At 42.4% G+C, this 21,467-nt stretch overlaps 1 protein-coding gene across 4 annotated transcripts in view; it reads right to left on the bottom strand.

Annotated features, from left to right (window-relative positions):
- The window catches only part of NRP1 (neuropilin 1), a 146,335-nt gene that overhangs the window by 56,323 nt on the left and 68,545 nt on the right, over positions 1–21,467 (bottom strand). For all 4 annotated transcript variants that reach the window (XM_027976576.3, XM_027976577.3, XM_027976578.3 and 1 more), the window contains exons 5-6: positions 18,298–18,453; positions 16,035–16,201 (exon numbers count right to left, since the gene is read on the bottom strand). In XM_027976576.3, coding sequence (XP_027832377.1) covers positions 16,035–16,201; positions 18,298–18,453 — 323 coding nt within the window. The remainder of the gene's footprint in view (positions 1–16,034; positions 16,202–18,297; positions 18,454–21,467) is intronic.

The following is a 21,467-nucleotide window of genomic DNA, read 5'->3' as shown; positions in this document are numbered from 1 at the left end:
ACAAACACAAGGATGAATTTTTGGAAACTAAAGACTTGCAGATGGGGGCAATGGTCTAACTCAGCCTCTTGGCCTATAAACTTTGACAGTATCCTTTTACACTGACTTTCTGTGTACTTCTCAGGCATCTAGGTGGGCCTCTCAGGTTAATGAGAGCTTCATGTGCTGATGGGGAATCTGGACATGCAGGTGTCCAAGAAAACTTCTCTATTTGGTGTTAAAAATCCTGCAAGGAGTTGATGGGATTACCGAGATTAAAGTCAGTCACCCGCCAAAACCCTTTATAATGAACACTGCCCCAGGGACAAGAGAAGAGACGAAGAACAGGCTGCCGAGGTCCAGCTGGTTGTCAGAAATTGTGTATAAACTGTAGGGCTCTAAAGGGGTGTCAGTCATTCCTGAGAACAGATGAAATGGACTTCACGATTTAATATTTGGTCCACAGCATTTTCCCTATTTGGAAGCTAACTATTCAGCCAGGAAGTGTAGACTGATTCTTTTTTTTGGAAGATGACTTATAAAGGAGGTGGAAAAGCCTTTGAAATAATACATTTTCAAAGAATTACTAAGAGAATCATCTGTAAGTACCATTCACAGGGGATGTTCTATAGTAATGGATGGAGCAGAGGCCAGCCCATGGCAAGAGAAGAGCTGGAAAGTTGGGAAAATGTGGATGGAGGTGGGTAACCAAGGCAAAAGAGGGGAAACCTTCTGTGCTCTGAAGACTTGCTGCTTTGCCATCCAAATGCAGTCAAGGAATAGAACTGCAAATTCTTTTAATGTTCTGAAAAAAAAAATCTACCTGTAGTAATTTCATTCATTTCAAGCCTAGGTCATAAGATGGGGAAAGTGTATCTGCCTGTCTACTTTCAAACCACAGGAGAAGAAACACAGATGTTCCACTAAAGACATCACTTTATGCTCTTCCCCCTCTAGCCCTGCCCAGAGTCCTAAACATGATGGGAACTGTGACTTGTATTTATCCACCAGAACCATTCTTTTTTGGTTGTTTGTTTCAGAAATGGTTCTTTTTCTAAATTAAATTATTTTTTAAACTTTTAAATTTTATTGGGATACCAAGAAAGTGAAGTTGCTCAGTTGTGTCTGACTCTGCGACGCCATGGACCATAGCCTACTAGGCTTCTCTGTGCCTGGGATTTTCCAGGCAAGAATACCAAAGTGGGTTGCCATTTCCTTCTCCAGGGATTGAACCTAGATCTTCTGCATTGCAGGCAGATGCTTTACCCTCTGAGCCACCAGGGAAGCTGTTGGGATACAGCCGATTAACAATGTCATAATTTCAGGTGAGCCATATATACATGTATCCATTTTATCCATTGTTTTTCCAGTAGTCATGTACTGATGTGAGAGTTGGACCATAAAGAAGGCTGAGTGACAAAGAATTGATGCTTTTGAATTGTGGAGCTGGGAAAGACTCTTGAGAGTCCCTTGGACTGTAAGGAGATCAAACCAGTCAATTCTAAGAAAGTCAGCCTTGAATATTCATTGGAAGGACTGTTACTGAAGCTGAAGCTCCAATACTTTGGCCACCTGAGACGTTCCAATACTTTGGCCACCTGGTGCGAAGAGCTAACTCACTGGAAAAGACCTTGGTGCTGCGAAAGATGGAAGCGAGAAGGAGAAGGGAACGGCAGAAGATAAGATGGTTAGACAGCATCATCAATTCAATGCACATAAATTTCAGTAAACTCTGGGAGATAGTAGAGGACAGAAGAGCTTGGCATGCTATAGTCCATGGAGTCAAAAGAGCTGGACACAGCTTAGCAACTGAACAATAACATCCATTGTATCCTCCAGAACCATTCTTAACGCATGCACAGACACGTCTGTTTCACCGCATCCTTGGAGGTAACAAAAGGCAAAATGTTTTCTTGGTGAACATGATCACACTGTGGTGTGTGTAGTGTTGGGGAGTGTGCTTTTTGACAGAAAAAATAGGGCTAAGGTCCACATTTGGAAATGCGAAAAAAAAAAAAAAAAAAAACCAAAACCGAAAACCACTTTTTTTCAAACCCACTTTGAGGTTTCCAGAACAGCAAGAACCTATCATGTTGTCACTATACTTTAAGATACAAAGTCACGTCTGAAAACACATTACTCTGCATGGTTTTAATAAAAAAACTTCTGATATTTAAAAGGAAATGGAATGAATTGGTTCTTAATTTGTTGGAATTACTTTTGATAAAAAGATTTTCATTAAGATGAATTTTATATGAGACGAATATTCTAAGTTTAGGCACTTGAAAAAAAAGATAAGTAGATAAACAGAGGTTCCCATAAACTCTTCTGGAAAACAGCAAAGTTAGACTAAGGGAACTAACATTATATTATAGAGGTTGATAATTAGAGTTCAATTTCAGCATTTACAGATTGGACCCCAAATTAATTATTCCTGTTCTCTTTTCCTTTTTCGTCCTATCCTTTAGAAGACATAGGATGGCCCGATGGTGACCATATAAGATGCCTTCTACATTTGTCTTAATAAATGAGATTCACTGATTTACCGTATTTAGAGGAAATATGTTAAGGGAACGAATGTATTGACTGAGTTTTCTTTACATGGTACATGACTGTTAAATAAATGAATTCTTACCATCTTGGTATCAGAGCTTTGTGAATGAATAACAGCATCCTTTTAAATTAATGCAGTATTTGGAAATGTAAGTTAAAACTATAGAAATAGGATAATGTGTGTGCTGTAAATGTTAGTGATTTAAAATGGCAGTGACTAGTCTGGATTTTCAGAATAATGTTTAAATAACTAGGCCAGGATACTCTCTAGGCCCATCTATGTCTCTACAAATGACCCAATTTCATTCCTTTTTATGACTGAGTAATACTCCATTGTATATGTATGTATAAAACAGACAACTAATGAGAACACACTGAATAGCACAGGCGCATGCAAGTGCTGCACTCAATATGCCAGCAAATCCGGAAAACTCAGCAGTGGCCCAGAACTGGAAAAGGTCAGTTTTCATTCCAATCCCAAAGAAAGGCAATGCCAAAGAATGCTCAAACTACCGCACAATTGTACTCATCTCACATGCTAACAAAGCAATGCTCAAAATTCTCCAACCCAGGCTTCAGCAGTATGTGAACCGTGAACTTTGAGATGTTCAAGATGGATTTAGAAAAGGCAGAGGAATCAGAGATCAAATTGGCAACACCCGCTGGATCATTGAAAGAGCAAGAGAGTTCCAGAAAAACATCTACTTTTGCTTTATTGACTATGCCAAAGCCTTTGACCGTGTGGACCACAACAAACTGGGGAAAATTCTGAAAGAGATGGGAATACCAGACCACCTGTATGCAGGTCAAGAAGCAACAGTTAGAACTGGACATGGAACAACAGACTGGTTCCAAATTGGGAAAGGAGTGTGTCAAGGCTGTATATTGTCACCCTGCTTATTTAACTTCTATGCAGAGTACATCATGAGAAACGCTGGGCTGGATGAAGCACAAGCTGTAATCCAGATTTCTGGGAGAAATATCAATAACCTCAGATATGCAGATGACACCACCCTTATGTCTGAAAGTGAAGAAGAACTAAAGAGGCTCTTGACAAAAGTGAAAGAGAGTGAAAAAATTGGCTTAAAACTCAACATTCAGAAAACTAAGATCATGGCATCTGTTCGCATCACTTCATGGCAAATAGATGGGGAAACAATGGAAACAGTGAGAGACTTTATGTTTTTGGGCTCCAAAATCACTGCAGATGGTGACTACAGCCATGAAATTAAAAGATGCTTGCTCCTTGGAAGAAAGGCTATGACAAACCTAGACAGCATATTAAAATGCAGAGACGTTACTTTACCAACCACAGACAAAGCTATGGTTTTTTCAGTAGTCATGTATGGATGTGAGAGTTGGACCATAAAGAAGGCTGAGTGCCAAAGAATTGATGCTTTTGAAGTGTGGTATTGGAGAAGACTCCTGAGACTCCCTTGGACTGCAAGGAAATCAAACCAGTCAACCCTAAAGAAAATCAGTCCTGATTATTCATTAGAAAGACTGATGCTGAAGCTGAAACTCCAATTCTTTGGCCACCTTATGGGAAGAACCAACTCACTGGAAAAGACTCTGATGCCGGGAAAGACTGAAGGCAGGAAGAGAAGGGGATAACAGAGGATGAGACAGTTGGATGGCACCGACTCCATGGACATGAGTTTGAGCAAGCTCCGGGAGGTGGTGAAGGACAGGGAAGCCTGGTGTGCTGCAGTCCATGGGGTTGTGAAGAGCTGGACACGCCTGAGCGCTCAGTTGTGTCCGACTCTCTGCAATCCCATGGACTGTAGCTTGCCAGGCTCCTCTGTCCATGGGGATTCTCTAGGCAAGCATACTGGAGTGGGTTGCCCTATCCTCCTCCAGGAGATCTTCCCAACCCAGGGATCGAACCCAGGTCTCCCACACTGCAGGCAGATTCTTTAGTGACTGAGCCACCAGAGAACTCTTCGTAATTCTCTGTGGTGATCTGAATGGAAAGGAAATCCAAAAGGAAGGAGATACCTGTAGATGTATGGCTGATTCATTTTGCTATACAGTGGAACCTAACATAACATTGTAAAGCAATTATACCCCAGTAGAAATAAATTAAAAAAAAAAAAAAAACTAGGCCAGGAAAATTCTGCATACTTTATCTTCATTTTGTAAGACTGGGAACTTAGAAGTTCTTTTCTCTTTTCCCCATGAACTCTGTGTACCTCCTGAAATATCAAAAACAGTCTGTTCAGTATTTCACAGTTCATATGATTTGCTAACCTCTGTTTATTATCACGAGTATTTCCCACTGGAAGTTTTATATTTAATTTCCAGATCTTCAAACTTAAGGCTCTGTCTCATTTCTTGCACCTGTAGGCACCAGCCTGTGTCTTTACCAGGGTCCCAGTCTTTCTCTTTGGAGACTGGGTCTATGCTCTATCAGTTTTAGCCCTAAGTAAATACATCGAGTCTTAGAAGCATTGAGACCTCTGTGATGATTCTCCAGACAGCTGGATCTCCCACCATGCTTTTTTTCCTCCCACATTTCTGCATTAGTTTGGTGGCCTATAACATTGCACGTGGTATTTGTCTTCTTAAGGAAAGAAGAAAGACCGAATGTTGGCCAGACTTTAAGGTGTGAATAGGCTGGAATGGTGGTTGAGCTTATGCTTTATAGATACTTCTGTCAAAGACTGGGGAAGACAAGAAAGATGAACTGTCCAGGCTTCATCTTATCTCCCCTAGTAGGCCACACTGCCCCCTGAACTCGCTCAAAAGGATCAAGTGAAACACCCCACTAGTGAGCTTTCTATGTGAAATCCTCAGATAAGCTTCAGGGTGAAGCCAACCCAAACAATGACTTGATCTAAGGGGGAAAAACTTTTTAATTAAAGAAAAAAAAAATTTCTTTTTTGGCTATGTGTTGCCTGATATGATTATCAGTAGTATTTAAAACGAATTCCAGCTATGCTTCATATATTTATAGTCTCATTTAAGCAAGCCCAGGGTACCAGCTGATGGAGTAAATTTATTTTTAATAGAATCACAGAATCTTAAATGCTTGAAAGCATTTCAGAAGCTGTCGCATCCAATCAGCCATCCCTTGAAGAATTCTATCTGTTGCCCTCTCAGGCTTGCTAAAAGAATAAAGGAGCTTATTTATTTTTTCTGCTGAATCCAAAAAAATGTAGTTACAATTTTAAAGCACTGGGATTGTCAGAAAAATAAAACTTTGGTAAAATTAAGACTTCGTTCTTCTGAAGGAAGGCAATTAGAGGCAGGCCATAAATATGTTTTTAACCCCTGGAGGCAAATAGAGCTGGAAAAAAAATGTATAAGTCATTTGTACAAGTACATATGTGATTATTCTGTCATAACATGTGCAATTAGTCTCAAATGCTTACTTTGTTCGATAGTTGGAAATATAAAAGCATAATGCATTTTATTACTATTGGGATTTATAGAGCATTTTAAGTTTAATCTACTCTCCTTTCTTTATTTGAGCGTACAATTGAATGAAATGTGAAGGCTGGGGGCTTGCTGTGGAGAAAGGAAAGAAGTGTGTGTGTGTGTTTGTGTGTCTTTGGTTCAGGTCAGCATCCAAAATTGCTGTTTTGATGTGGATAAAAATTGCCATTTTGATATGGAGCTTTCAAATGGTGCTTTAAATGAGAAATATACAGAAGACACATGCACATCCTGGCTTTGGAATTTCCAGCGTGGACCTTTTCCACCTTTCTGAAGAAGGTTGCTGTGGATGTGTTTGAAAAGTTTCAGACTGTGGGTTCTGCCGATTCCGAAGCACACACATTTTGTGCTCTGGGTCTTTCAAGTTCTGATATTAAAGTTATTCAAAGCTTAGAAATTTGTGTCCTGCTTTACACGCTGCATAAATGTAGTCATTTCTCCAATATGTGAACATTAACACACTCTGTAAAAGGTACAATTATTAAAGCCAGGGCAGAAATCAACAAACCCCACCAAAGGAATTTCTTAAAACTGGTATCATAAAATCTGTGCACTTTATGGATTTCATTAACATTTAACTCCCCGAGGATTCCCAATTGTATAACAACAGAAGTTCTTTAAATTTTAAATACCACAGACTGGAACAGTCTTTCACCTAAAACAGATGTAAGACCATCAACCTTGCCTTCCTATTGGTCCACAGATACAAAACTGGCTGGTAATTGATGGCTCCTTACTTGTTGTTGTTTAGATTTCAGAATTGGAAACTTAGTAATATGTTTCCCATGAAAAGATAATAAGCAATAGACAGGTTTTCAAACACAGTTCCTTACTCTTGATTACTTTTGAAGTTTAAAAAAAAACAAACAAAAACTGTTGATTTATATACTGCAAAAAGAAAAACTCAAACAGGTAAATCAAGGTAAGGAACACACAGAGTCCTAGTGTAGAAGAGCTCATTTCACTCTTATTTTCCCTGAATCTTGTCAATGATGACTGCTGAGTTTATCCTTGTGTTTCCTTTCCTTAGTCTCATCCTTATCAGTGCATTTTGAGACTCAGTCACGTCTGAAATAACATCTGTATTCATTTAGCTAAAAACAGTCCACTTTTAAAAGCTAAAAATAGTGAAGCTTTAAGATAAACAAGCAAGCAGGTTTATGATGGTATTTTCCTGCATAAAGTAAACAGATGCATTTGTATTTTTGGAAAACAAAAGAACTATGGTTCTGTTCAAACCCTATCTATGATAAGAGTTTGAAACGTGACAAAAACCAGCCAAGCAACCAGCAACTTTTTATTTCAAAATGCTGATCAGTTTGATTATGTTTAAAAAATGACTTGGTTAGGATATGTGGTATCTTCTACACCAGTGGTTTTCAACTGGGGATACATTTGCACCCAAATAGGACGTTTGGCAACACCTGAAGGTGTTTTTGGTTGTCATGACTGAGGGTATGTGTGCATATATGTGTGTCTTACTGACTTCTAGTGGGTGGACGATTTTGCTAAATACCCTACAACACACAAGACAGGCCCCACAACAAAGAATTATCCAGTCCATAAGGTCAAGGCTGTCCAGACACAGAAACTCTGCTCTAGACAAAGTCCAATCATTTGTTTAAATTAAAGCTTCTGCAGCGACTGTTCGATTTACTAGATATCAGTCACTAATCAGTAGCTGAGTAGGGATACACTGGCATTTAAATGTGGTTGCTTGGTCTTCAGATGCCATGTTCAGAAAGGATCCAAATTCATTTTCTCATACTGTTACAACAGAGTGGGAGCAAAGAAGCGGGGGCCAGAATACTGAGATTCCAACCCACGTTCTGTCACGAACTTGCTCTGTAGTCTTACAAATCACCTAATCCCTCTGAAAGCATGCAAATTAAGGGATTTAGACAAACGAATGTTTGCACCTTTGTTTAATCATATTCTTAAAGTCAAGATATTCTGGAAACAAATATAGAAACCTCTCCTCTAGAATTTAGCTATGAATGTTAGGTCCAGATAAACAACACTGGTATGAAACAATAAGAAACCAAAACAGCAGACAAAAAGGAAGGTTCACGCTCTACCAACGAACTTAATAAGGGTGCTCGTGCTTAGTCGCTCAGTCGTGTCTGCCGTAGACCCGATGGACTGCAGGCTCCTCAGTGCACGGGGATTCTCCAGGCAAGGATACTGCAGGGGGTTGCTGTGTCCTCCTGCAGGCGATCTTCTCAACCCAGGGATGGAAGCCAGGTCTCTCACCTTGCAGGTGGATTCTTTACTGTCTGAGCTACCAGGAAAGCCCAATTTTAAGTGTAATTCTACCTAAACTGTTGTGGTTCTTTCAACACTGTCTTCCCAGTGATGCTTCATCATAAAAATCAAAGAGTCTTCTTTAAATGTCATACATTTTTTTTAAGTGTATTGACATGAAATACTAAATCCTTTGACTGATTTTTAACATTAAGTGGTCAACTTAACCAAAATGGTTAAAGTCATCTCAATATTTTCCTCTGTGACAAAAGACAGCTGCTGCTGCTGCTGCTGCTGCTGCTGCTGCTAAGTCTCTTCAGTCGTGTCTGACTCTGTGCGACCCCATAGACGGCAGCCCACCAGGCTGCCCCGTCCCTGGGATTCTCCAGGCAAGAACACTGGAGTGGGTTGCCATTTCCTTCTCCAAAGCATGAAAGTGAAAAGTGAAAGTGAAGTCGCTCAGTCATGTCCGACTCTTAGCGACCCCATGGACTGCAGCCTACCAGGCTCCCCCATTCCTAGGATTCTCCAGGCAAGAGTACTGGAGTGGAGTGCCATTGCCTTCTCCCAAAAGACAGCTAAAAATGTCTAAATAATAATTATGTCACATGCGTATTCTGTTTTTCCCCAATCATAGCCTCCTTCAAAAACCATAGAAACCTTGGAATTTCTTTTGTCTCTATATACCTCTCCTATTATACATTTCTTTCAAATGACTTTCTATAACACAAACCACCAAGGTATCAGAAAAAACATTAGGACAAGTCCCTTTGGAGACAATAACTTTTGGAATACAAGCTTCCTGGCTGGAAACCTAGAGATAGCAAGTCTGTGATACATGAAAAGTGGGAGGTAAAGCATTTATTTTGTGCAGGGAATACAAGCCACTGCAGAACGAGGGTAAGAAAACCAAAGGCGCACCTGGGTGACTTTTTAAAAAAGCAGATTATCTCCCTTCCAGATCAATGTTTCCACTAAAATAGCAACTTAATATTAGTGGCACGCACACAGAGCGTACCTGGGGAATAAACATTCAATTGAACAGCTGTATTTTCCCTAAATTTGCCCACATTATATTTTACACGTGTCACTCCACATTCAGGCAACCCAGTCAGCTATTTTCATCAGTTCTCTAGTAGCACATTTAGAAAGCATTTTATTGCGGTTTCAGCAATTTACCAATGATCCGGATGAGGAAACGCCCCTCTGTCCGGTCTGTAAGACCTGACTATATAGTGAGGATAAAATCAAGAAACTTTATAGTTGAGATAACATGTTCGCTCTGGATTAGTCCAATTCAAGCAGATTTTGAACACACATTATAAATCTGTTAGAAACTACTAGTTGTATGAACATATCACTACCTGTTTCATAAGAGATCCCTTTCCACACTCAACACATTCATATGAGAGAATGAAAGACTCATTCAAAAAAGTGGTGAAGGAAAGAAAATGAGATATGAAACTTGTGAAAATAAATGACATTCAAGAGCCTTAAGATAAATTTCTTCAGCTTCTACTTTCAATCCGGGGAAAACTTCAAAGATTACAACAAGGGTTTCAGATAACAAATTCTTCTAATCGAATAAACAACACTCATTTCTCCCACCTAAAATCCGATAAAAACGTGTCGCAGTGCTGTGTGTCAGAGCGAACATTTCCAAGAGTTCACGGACTATTTCATTTCATTTGCCACGTCAAGGATGTCCAGATAGCTCTTTCTCAGCTCTTGACATCAGGTCCATGCCTTTAAATGATGTTCTGTCTCAATTCTCGTTAAGTAAGTGTAAGTGAAAGTTGCTCAGTTGTGTCCAACTCTTTGCAATCCCATACAGTCCATGGAATTCTCCAGGCCAGAATACTGAAGTGGGTAGCCTTTCCCTTCTCCAGGGGATCTTCCCAACCCAGGGATTGAACCCAGGTCTCCTGCATTGCAGGTGGATTCTTTACCAGCTGAGCCACAAGGGAAGCCCCTGTTCTTGTTAAAGAAGAATAATCCAGGTTCTGAATCATGATGGACCACCATGGAGGTTGCTGGTAGCAACAATTTACATTCCTGGGTGGATATGGAGGCGCCTGATGGTAGTGAACCTTGAAGACCCTCCTGGACTAAAAGGAAGATCTTGAGGCTGGGGGCTGGAACCTGGCGAGGGGCATGACAATTTCTTCTGTGACTCGTGAGGCCTTAAGACCTGCCCAAGCTTTTCACTTTGCTCAGAATCTGTACAGTTTACTGTACTGGACAGAGAAGGAAGTGAAAACCAAATCCTGACTTCTCTGCTGGTGGAAGGGTAAAGAATCTGCCTGCCAATGCAGAGGACACGGGTTCGATCCCTGGTCTGGGACGATCTCCCATGCCACAGAGCAACTAAGTCCATGAACCACAACTACTGAGCCCTCCCACCTAGAGCCTGTGCTCTCCAACAAGAGCGTGACCCCTGATGGCCGCAACTAGACAAAGCCTGCCTGCAGCAACAAAGACCCAGCACAGCCCAAAATAAGTAGATAAATTTGAAAAACAAAAACAAAAAACCAAGTAGTAATTCCAACAAAGAGCTCTGCAAAGGCCAGCTACACCTGGGCCTGGCTCAGATCTGAACCTGAGCTTTGAGTCTCCAGCGGCCGCCTGCCCTCCAGCTCTCCAGGTTCCCAGAGACTCAAGTCCCAAGTCTGAGGAAGGAGGTCCTCTTTGGCTGTATGAGGCTGACTCTCCCCACAGGTTGTAGCATTCCCCAAATCGGGACTTGAGGAAACATTTAACCTCTCTGAGCTTGAGCTTTCTCATGAGAAAATGCAGATTAAAAAACACCTCTGGTCCACTTCACTTATACTTTAAGACTAAGATGGGATGTCTTAGTCTTAGTGTCTGAAAAGAGGCTTTTAGACAGGGAAAACGCTATAGAAACATAATAAGGTTTTGTTGTTAGAATGTGTCTTAAAATGAATTTTAAAATTCTCCAAGAAACCTCAGGGTCGCTTGGATCTGACCAGCTTGAATGAGGGCACACACTTTCTTCAACCCCAGAGCTGTGGCTGTGAGTGAGTGAACCCTGAATGTGTGTGTGTGTGGCAGGGGGTAGGGGTTGTAGGCGTGTTTTGACTCAGTTCAGCTCATCTCCTTACACCAAGGTCTTTGGTTATTGGTGTCACTTTTCAAAGTTCCTTCAGTTAGAAAATGTGGAATATTATCCAAGGAAAATGCATATAAGGCAAAAGGAAAATATGGGAACAAGCTCCTGGAGGGGTTAGCATGAGTTCCTCTCTTCTGGAACTTTCCTTCTCCTCATCCCTTGGAATGAATCAGAAAATGTAGTAAACAGAGACGGGGCTTGCTGACGGATTCTTACAGCTACAGAGGGTCTTCTCAGAGAGTTCTCTCTTCTATGGGATTAATCCATAATAGGGCTGAGGGACCAAACCAAGCAGGACGTGGTTTAGAAGCCAGCTGCTTTCTGCTCCTCTGGAATAAGTGAGGGCATGAATAATCTAGCACCAATCCCCGCCCCCCCCCCCCAACAAAAGACAATGCTACCAAATTTGGAGACACGCAGAGTTTCAGCTTGAGTTGGTGTGTCAAGTAATTCTATTTCTAAAGTCATTAGAAGGTGTAGTAAGTAATCGATTAGTCCCTAGTGCCATTTTTATTTCTTCGGATCAACAAAGTTCATACTCCATCCAGGCATTATGTCTCTTGGCTTTTTTTTTCTTCTCTTGTCTCCTGGCATTTTAATCAGGGAAAAGTCACAGTTGTTTTGAGGAAAGCGCTCCCAGGAGCTTTAATTAAAGCTAGAAGGACAAATCTGTTTACAGCACGGTGAACACCATCATTAATAAAACATCGAAATAATTAACGAATTAAATTCTGCTTTGTGTGTGAATGGCTATACTAGGATTTAGGATAACATGTCTTCTGATCAGGCACATATTCTATGCGCTTAGTTTGCAGATGTGAAAAGAAAAATCTGAGCCTGCCTTTCTCCGAGATCCACTGTCTCTGGCAAGACTGCCAGAGCTTGAACGAGGAAGGCTATGTTACCTTTGTGCAAGAGTGCTAAGTCACTTCAGTTGTGTCTGACTCTTTGCAACCCATGGACTGTATGTAGCTCACCACTCCATGGCAGGCTGCATGTGACCACATGAAAATGTCCAAGTCGGGACTTCCCTTCATGCTCCTCCTCACTACACAGCCCCTTGCCGGGTTCTTAAGCTTTCTGCCAGGCTCCTCTGTCCACGGAATTCTAAAGGCAAGAATTCTGGAGTGGGTTGCCATGCCATCCTCCAGGGAGGATCTTCCCAACCCAGGGATCTCAAACCCACGTCTCCCGCGGCTCCTGCATTGGAGGTGAATACTTGACTGCTGAGCCACCTGGAAAGCTTAGGTTACCTTTATTTTATAGGAAAATAAAACTCAGTGTCAGCGAGGTTAATGGCTTGGACTCAAAGGATGTGCTTGAAAATTAAGAATTTTTTATAGCACCACTGATATACTGATTCCTCAGAATCCTTGACTGCTTAACCAGAAACAAAAAGAAGATAAAGATGAAATGAACAGAATAGTAAGATTAGTAGTTCTAGGATACAGACCAGAAAGGAATACTCTGGGGAAAAAAAAAGGTCAAAGCTCACAGAGTGATTAACTCTGCAATCGACAAGAGGAGGTTTTTGCCTCTCAGGATACCAAACGGCCTTCAGACCAGGATGTGACCACGTGAAAATGTCCAAGTCGGGACTTCCCTTCATGCTCCTCCTCACTACACAGCCCCTTGCCAGGTTCTTAAGCTTTCTGCCAGACAACAGATCCCACAGGAAGCACCACAGAGGACATCCACACCGGCGGTTAACGACGCATTGTTTTTTTATGTCACTCGGTAATTTCCTAAAGAAAACAATTGAACCAAAGACTGTTCCTGTCTTGAGGGAGAGTCAGGTTCCAGGGCTGCCTTATTAATTTAACACATGCAAGTGTTTGTCCTTGTTGCTACAGCAACATGTTTAGTGGGGTACAAAAAGAAAAAGAAAACAAATTCCATCCGCATTCTGCTGTGCATACAAATGGGACTGTCCCGTGCGGAGGGTCCTCTGGGGGTGGGGGGGCGGGTAGGTGCCTCCTGCCCTGCGTCTCCCTTACGCTGTGCTTGTGGCTTAATTTATTAGCCATCCACCAAGTGAAAGCAACCAGCCCACTTCTTCTAAGGAGTTTCAGAAAAGCTGGAAACACATGAAATTATTCATAATTAGGTGATGGGTGGATGATAAGATCCCCCACTATGTACACAGCCGCATCTAGCATGGCAATGAACTCGCTGAGCTCCGCGCCACCCTCCCTCCCTGGTAGGAGATAACGATCATTTTCCTTCCAGGTGAACTGTCGTTGACATTTACCTCCCAAAGGGATGGACGAGCAAAGGCCCCACATTCTCAGTTTAGAAACAGGACACCCCCAAACCCATCCCACGTGAGCCTTCTCAGCACGAGGAAAAGTACAAAAGGAGACCGACGCCTCACAGGATACACCTGAATGTATAGGAAGCAAGGACGAAGATGAAACACGATAACTAGACCTCCATCACAGGGTTGCTAGGAGGATTAAATAAAAATGTGTCAAGCACCCAGCTGAATTCCGGGCACAGAGTAAACAGTCCGTACATGGCAACTATCCCGTGAATGACACGTGTCATTTGTGTTGGCACCAAATACTTCTATCTGTTCTCCCTCCCTCCCTTGCTGCCCATCAGAAGTTAAGTGTGGTCCTGGGAGGCACTCTGGCAATGAACGTGGTGAAGCACTCCTGGACAGAGTGTCAGAAGCCAGCCTGCTTGGCCATGCTCCCCACCTTTTGGTGACAGGTTCTGGATGATGACTTTTCCCTCCAACTAAGTTCTGGTGTGAGAAGATGTGGGACAGACTGCTCCCGTTCCCCACCCCTCCCCTCACCCCCACACACACTGACCAGAGAGGGCTTCCCTGGTGGCTCAGTGGTAAAGAATTCACCTGTGAATGAAGGAGACACAGGAGACCCAGATTTGATCCCTGGGGAAGATCCCTTGGAGAAGGAAGTGGCAACCCACTCCAGTATTCTTGCCTGGGAAATCCCAAGGACAAAGGAGCCTTGCGGGCTACCGTCCACAGGGTCACAAAGAGTTGGACACGACTGAATTGACTTAGCACGTACACAGGCACGCCAACCAGAGATGCGGGGGATACTGTTGGCAAGAGGTAAACCTTCTTGCCTGGGGGGTTTTGGTTACTTAGCATATCTAAACCATACTTTGATAGAGAGCTGAACCATTTGAGATTTTTCTTCTGGGGCCATCTTAAATGGCACCTGACTCCTAAGAGAGATGTAAACTCTATCCCACTGACAAATGTTTTGTGAGAGTCCATTCTGTCTCTACGCTTCTACTGACACAGAATTCCTTGCCCAGACGAATTGCTACCGTTGCATTTTCCAAACTCATGCAAGACTACCATCTCTAAATTATTGAGTTTTCTCCACGTCACCAAGAAGACAACTATATTACCATGCAAACTTGCTTAGCTCTGCAAAACGTAAGCACCCCTCTGAAGGCAAGTCAATCACACTGAATTGCTTACTGGTCGGGGGCGGGGGGGAAATCTCCAAGAGCTCTTTTGACGTAGGCAAGTTCATTTCATTTCTGACTTCATCTAGAGCTGGATTCAGTGATCCCAAGGTAACAGCCTCTTCTTTTCTCACCCTCTACACATTTCTCAGTGTTATCATTTTGAGGTTAGTGTGAGTTCAGCCTCCTGAAATAGGCCATTTCACTTTAAGTGTATGTTAAACTAATATTGACCTTTCCAAAGTAAAACAAAATCTGGTATTTGTGCTCAAAAGACTGAAACAGCCGTAGATGTAGAAAGGAGGGGATTAATCATCCTGGTATTTTTTCTTACTTAGGAACTCTCCCTGGGAATTAGTCATTTTTATATATCTTGAAATGAGTGCAAGACAGGCTCTGCCTACACTCCTGAAAAGGAAGTCTGGATCCTTCAGCAAAAAATGTTGAATAATTTGCCCACAGTTGAACCCACACAGCCAGATATGATGTTTGATTTGACAATGGGTGAAAAAGTCAAGAACCTGAATATCAGGCCTTGGGTGAGAGTATCCAGACATCAAGGTTGGGCAAGTTTAGACTTTGGGAGTGAGGCCAGGGATGAGCTGGGAGACAAGCCCAGGTGGGGGTGCAGAGGAGGGGAGTCTGTGGAGGGTGGAAGGGTGAAGGCAAGCAGGGAGTATCAAAGTGGGGAAGCAGAACCAGCATCACTATTAAGGACGGAGATGTGTGCATTTAATATGTGTGCGCCTGTACGAAATCCAGACACCAAGACCCGCTGTCAAACCACTTTCTGGGCACATGCTACATGGACACCAGTGTGAGAAAGTAAACCTCAACCTCATTCTTCTCTTCTTCTACCCTGAGCAAACAAGCAAACCAAACACTTTATCAAACAATGACTTCATGCACACCTGCAAGTACAGTTAAGATATTTCATTAAGGAAATAAAAATCTGTTGAAGTAGGAAGCACATCAATAGAAAATGTGTAGCTGTTGGGAAAAAAAATTCGTATCTTTGAGTTGTTACCCAAGTGAGACATCTGTGCTCAGATTCTGTTGAGTCATATGCAAGTATCCGAGAAGCTAAATGGGTTTTCAGGGAAATCACCTGCGCTTTTCTCTGATCCTATGAATTCTGCTGAGTAATTACATTCGGTGTCCCCTTGCCCTTCTGGTTGGAAGGTCTCATGATGGCACATTTTTTTCAACAACCTTTATAGACAATCCAGAAGCCACATACCTGGATCCACTCTCTGTAGGAATCCTCTCCCGGGGTCCACCCATTCTCAGGATAGTGGAGGCGGGAGCGTTCAGCAGACCAGTTGGTGCTGTACTGGGAAGAAGCTGTGATCTGGTCAGAGTGGATCTCTCCAGATTCCATGCCCAGAGCTTCCATACATTTGAAGTCTGAAGGGAAAAAACAATGGTCCAAAGTCAGGAAAATGCAGGGGAACCTAAGATGCATATTTTCTTTTTTGATCTGGAAAATTAAAAACTTCATTTTGATGTTCACACAAAATCTTACAAAAGATGACAGCAAGGGGCTTATTGGATTGTAGCACTGATATGTGCATTTTCGCAGCAAGAATTCTTCAAATCAAGGCTATAAAGAGCTCATACTTGGGGCTTAGGGTGACATAAATATTATTAGAGACTTTTTAGGAAATGATGGATATTCTGATTTACTTTCAAAGTTAGCATATACAGATATGTCATACGCATACACATAGAGTTATATTTAAATAAAATTTTACTATTTCCTCTAAGACCTAATAAAAGTGAAAAAGACTCTTTGTCTATTTACAGCTCCTATCTGGTGGGCTGAGTAGAACTTAACTCTCTCTCTGTCTTTCAGATTCCTTAACACTGGCGCTCAGGCCTCCTCTCTCAAACTCCCCTGTGTTATTCCCCTGCCCTGACCTGGCCATAGTTAATAACACCACTAGTTTATCTTATTAATATACAAGAGTACCCATCAGGGGTAAACTGTAGTATCATAGGGTCCCAAAGACCACCACAGTTTTACAGCATAAACAGTAACATTCACAATAATGTCCATGAATCATAAATACATATATTCCATTAGGCCTCATATACTCTACAAAAAATGAAATATGAACTATGATATTGGGAAGTGAATAATTAAGTTCAGGAAAATGTGAATTCAAAGTACCAAAGTGCAAAAAAAAAAAAAAAACCCTTCAGAGATTAAAGAGAAGGCTTTCAGCCATCCAGAAAAACCTCAACCAATGAAACTTCTACATTTTCTGTATTTTCCAGCATAATTAATAATGTTTTATGGCATACAAGATTTTCTTTCACTGGTTTCACACTTTTAAGCTTTAGATTTGTTATTTGGAATATAAAATAGGCACAAAAATACATGAATGAATTAACCAAATAAATTAAGTACAAAGAAGATTTTGAAGTTTAATTGGCTTTTTTCCTTTTCTAGTAAGATCTGATAGAAAAGACATGAGTATATCCGTAAAAGAGGTCTCCAAACTCACCTGCCTTTTCCCTATGCTACGTGATAACCTAGCAGCTAAAACTGGAGAAGGCAATGGCACCCCACTCCAGTACTCTTGCCTGGAAAATCCCATGGACGGAGGAGCCTGGTGGACTGTAGTCCATGGGGTTGCCAAGAGTCAGACACGACTGAGCGACTTCACTTTCACGCATTGGAGAAGGAAGTGGCAACGCACTGCAGTGTTGTTGCCTGGAGAGTCCCAGGGGTGGGGGAGCCTGGTGGGCTGCCGTCTCTGGGGCCGCACAGAGTCGGACATGACTGCAGCGACTCAGCGGCAGCAGCAGCAGCCCAAACTGATGAAACCCAAATCATTCATTGCTCTTCCAGGTTTCCTCCCTCAGGCCTTTAAAAAAGCTGGAGACCACATCGACTTTTGAGCAAGGACTGAGTTAGTCAAGCATTTTAATAAGATACAAAACCATATTACTTCTTTTCTCTTTTATGGAAAGTAATCAGAGAAATTGAAACATACTTCTTTTACATGAATATCCACTTTCATTCATGTAAGAAAGACAAAAACAGCTTCTGTCAGGGTCTCTCCAAACCAAACTACCACACACCACCCATTCTACCTGCCTGCCCATCAATGAACTATGTTGATACTGACTGGTCCTTATTATTAGAGATCAATACCTGTGCTTCCCAGACTCTCGATCCAATACACACTGGAGGGTGCCAGGTAGGTGGTCTGGTCATATTTCATTGTTTCTAGGTGCAGTTTTGGCATTTCCCAATTTTTCTCACATAATTTCAGAGGTTTACAAGCAGCCTTCTCACACATAATTTTCTTAAGAAAGCACCCCAAATAGTTCTTTCTGCTGATATTCATAAAAACCATTTTAAAAAGAAAGAGAAACACTTGGCACTCCAACTCACAAAACACGTCTTTAGTGTTTCATAGAGCTGCAGGTCTGTGAGGAGGAAGAGCAGAGAATATTTAAGGCAGGGCTTTGCAAGAGGCATCAATACCGACCTTCTGAAACACTACTCTGCAGGACACTGTAGTTTGCCGAGAAGCCTTCTTTGGCTATAGCACTGTCCGTGTAGAACACCATGGACAGGATGCCGGACGACGAGAGGATTCGACCTGGTGTCTTCTGCCCACAGTATCGCCCAATGTGGGGACCAACTGCAGAGGGAGAAATGCAGAGACTGTGAAAACATCTTTTCTGCTGCAGCTCATGCCAGCAAAACCATTTGCAGACATGGGTCCCAGTGGAACCCAGAAGTGTTTTCTTACCCAAAGCAAGCCTTCCCTGGTTAATTGGTTTGCAGTGAACATACTGGATCAGGTTTGTGGAGGATTTCAAGTGTGCTCAGAAGGGCAATGACAGGCGTAACCACATTCCCCAGTGAGCAGGACTGTTTTCAGGAACAAAATCAAAATACTGGCTTCGATTGTAAAGGAGATTTGAGCTGCCAAGTGCACCCTGGCATTTATCTCCAGGACCACATGGTACACACGGTCCAGCGCCCAGCAACTCCGCCAGGCTGTGATCACCCAGAGAGGGTTCTTGGAGTTGCCTGTTGTCCCTGCCCCCAACCTAGGAGGGGATCCTAGGAAAAGTCCTGGAACAGAGAGGTCCTGGCAACAGAGCAGAACCAAGGTCTGACCCCACCCTGGGTAACCCCCAATTTCTTCCTCTTTCAGTCCTGGAGCCTCATTATGATAAACATCACAGACTTAGACAAGTGACAGTGGGTGATATATCTGAAGACCAATAATTGTAATAATTAGCAAATTTACAAACTATAGATATCAGTATACATACTAGCAAACTGTAATCAAAACAGAGGAAAAATGCATCTTTCTGACTTCTGTTTTTCATATCCCAAACCTTAGAGAGGTGACTGCATGGCACTCATGTCCAGTGGACAAGAGAGGACCCAAATCAGCCATCTGACTGCACACCAGGAAACGGGCAGTAACAGAGGCAGAGAAAGACTGGGGACACTGACGAACTTGTGACAGAGTCAAATTGTTATTTGGCTTAAACTGGCCAGTCCTTTGTTGAAGTGCTTTCACACCAACTATGGCAATTCAGGAACTGTAAGTTGCTTTATGGACAGTGCAGAAGCCCTCTGGGCTTGGAGAATCTTTTCATTTCCCTGTATAGATCAGCAGCAAGACCAAAACAAAAAACAAAAAACCCTCCTTTTCCTCTAGAATTTTTTTCATCACACATATGGTAAAAACATATCAGATGGTTTGGGCTTAGAAGGACAATCTGGTATAGACCATTTCCCCCTCCAAGAAATCCATGGTTCTGTGCATTTCAACTAAGAGTTATTGCTTTGTTCAAGGAGGCATGGTAGGTGGACTTTTCTCTGGAGGGATGGGTCGTGGGCAGGGGTGTGGGGTTGCAAGGCCAGTGTGTGCCACTTAGATGCAGAAGGTGGCTGGTGAGGGCTGGGAGAAGCTTCATGTGTGATCGAGAAAGCACACCCCATAAGATCTGGCCTACCTGGAGCCCCACGTGCCTGCTGAGTTTCTGGCCAGTGGCTGTCTGAACACCCTGCTTTACAGAATGATCAAACCCTGGGCTAACAGGTTTTTAGTTCCTGGCCAACCATCTTTAAAAAATAAAAGGAAAGGAAAGAAAAGAAAAAAAAAAAACTAAACCAAAGTGGTCGACTATTTGAATTAGTGCAAAATGCTAAGTTTGAATAGCTAACTTCTCCATGTGCCCAAAGTAATGGATCTGCCAAATTCTGTCATCCTTCACTCTCCAGCACCCAAATATTTGTGTGTGTCAACCACTGTATTATGAAGAAGACAAGGAGGCTCCTCATTTAGGTGATGGATACAGATGATTCAAAGGGCACCACAGAGTCCTGGAGAGTGGGGCTCTGCAGAATGGTGGGGGGAGGTCATGGTATCAAGTTTCCCAGTTGGCAGAAGACAGCCTCTCAGAGGAAACTCTCACTGATTTTTGTTTCTCTCCAGCTTTAATCCTGGCCTCACATTCTCTTACCCCAAGTGCTGTCTCTTGGCCAGGCTTTCTTCATTCTGAATGTGGCCCTGTCACCAATTCAACACTTTCCCCTTCCCCTGTGGGGTGCAAAGCTGCCAGAAACATACACGTGAAAATATCTCACTAGAGCCATAGACTCATAGACTCTCTGCCTTCCTCAAAAGGAATCCCATTTCTGGTCTGCAGTCTTAATGGGAGGCTGGATCATGGAAAAAGGAAGAGAGTTCCAGAAAAACATCTATTTATGGTTTATTGACTATGCCAAAGCCTTTGACTGTGTGGATCACAATAAATTGTGGAAAATTCTGAAAGAGATGGAAATACCAGACCACCTGATCTGCCTCTTGAGAAACCTATATGTAGGTCAGGAAGCAACAGTTAGAACTGAACATGGAACAACAGACTGGTTCCAAATAGGAAAAGAAGTATGTCAAGACTGTATATTGTCACTCTGCTTATTTAACTTATATGCAGAGCACACATCATGAGAAACACTGGGCTGGAAGAAGCACAAGCTGGAATCAAGGTTGCCGGGAGAAATATCAATAACCTCAGATATGCAGATGACACCACCCTTATGGCAGAAAGTGAAGAGGAACTAAAAAACCTCTTGATGAAAGTGAAAGAGGAGAGTGAAAAAGTTGGCTTAAAGCTCAACATTCAGAAAACTAAGATCATGGCATCTGGTCCCATTACTTCATGGGAAATAGATGGGGAAATAGTGGAAACAGTGGCAGACTATTTTTTTGGGCTCCAAAATCATTGCAGATGGTGACTGCAGCCATGAAATTAAAAGACACTTACTCTTTGGAAGGAAAGTTATGACCAACCTAGATAGCATATTCAAAAGCAGAGACATTACTTTGCCAACAAAGGTCCGTCTAGTCAAGGCTATGGTTTCTTCAGTGGTCATGTATGGATGTGAGAGTTGGACTGTGAAGAAGGCTGAGCGCCGAAGAATTGATGCTTTTGAACTGTGGTGTTGGAGAAGACTTGAGAGTCCCTTGGACTGCAAGAAGATCCAACCAATCCATTCTAAAGGAGATCAGTCCTGGGATTTCTTTGGAAGGAATGACGCTAAAGCTGAAGCTCCAGTACTTTGGCCACCTCATGAGAAGAGTTGACTCATTGGAAAAGACTCTGATGCTGGGAAGGATTGGGGGCAGGA

Source organism: Ovis aries, chromosome 13 (genome assembly GCF_016772045.2).
Source record: "Ovis aries strain OAR_USU_Benz2616 breed Rambouillet chromosome 13, ARS-UI_Ramb_v3.0, whole genome shotgun sequence".
In the NCBI taxonomy this organism is placed as follows: Eukaryota; Metazoa; Chordata; class Mammalia; order Artiodactyla; family Bovidae; genus Ovis; species Ovis aries.
The sequence above is the reverse complement of the archived record's forward strand: the minus strand, read 5'-3'. Positions and strand labels throughout refer to the sequence as shown.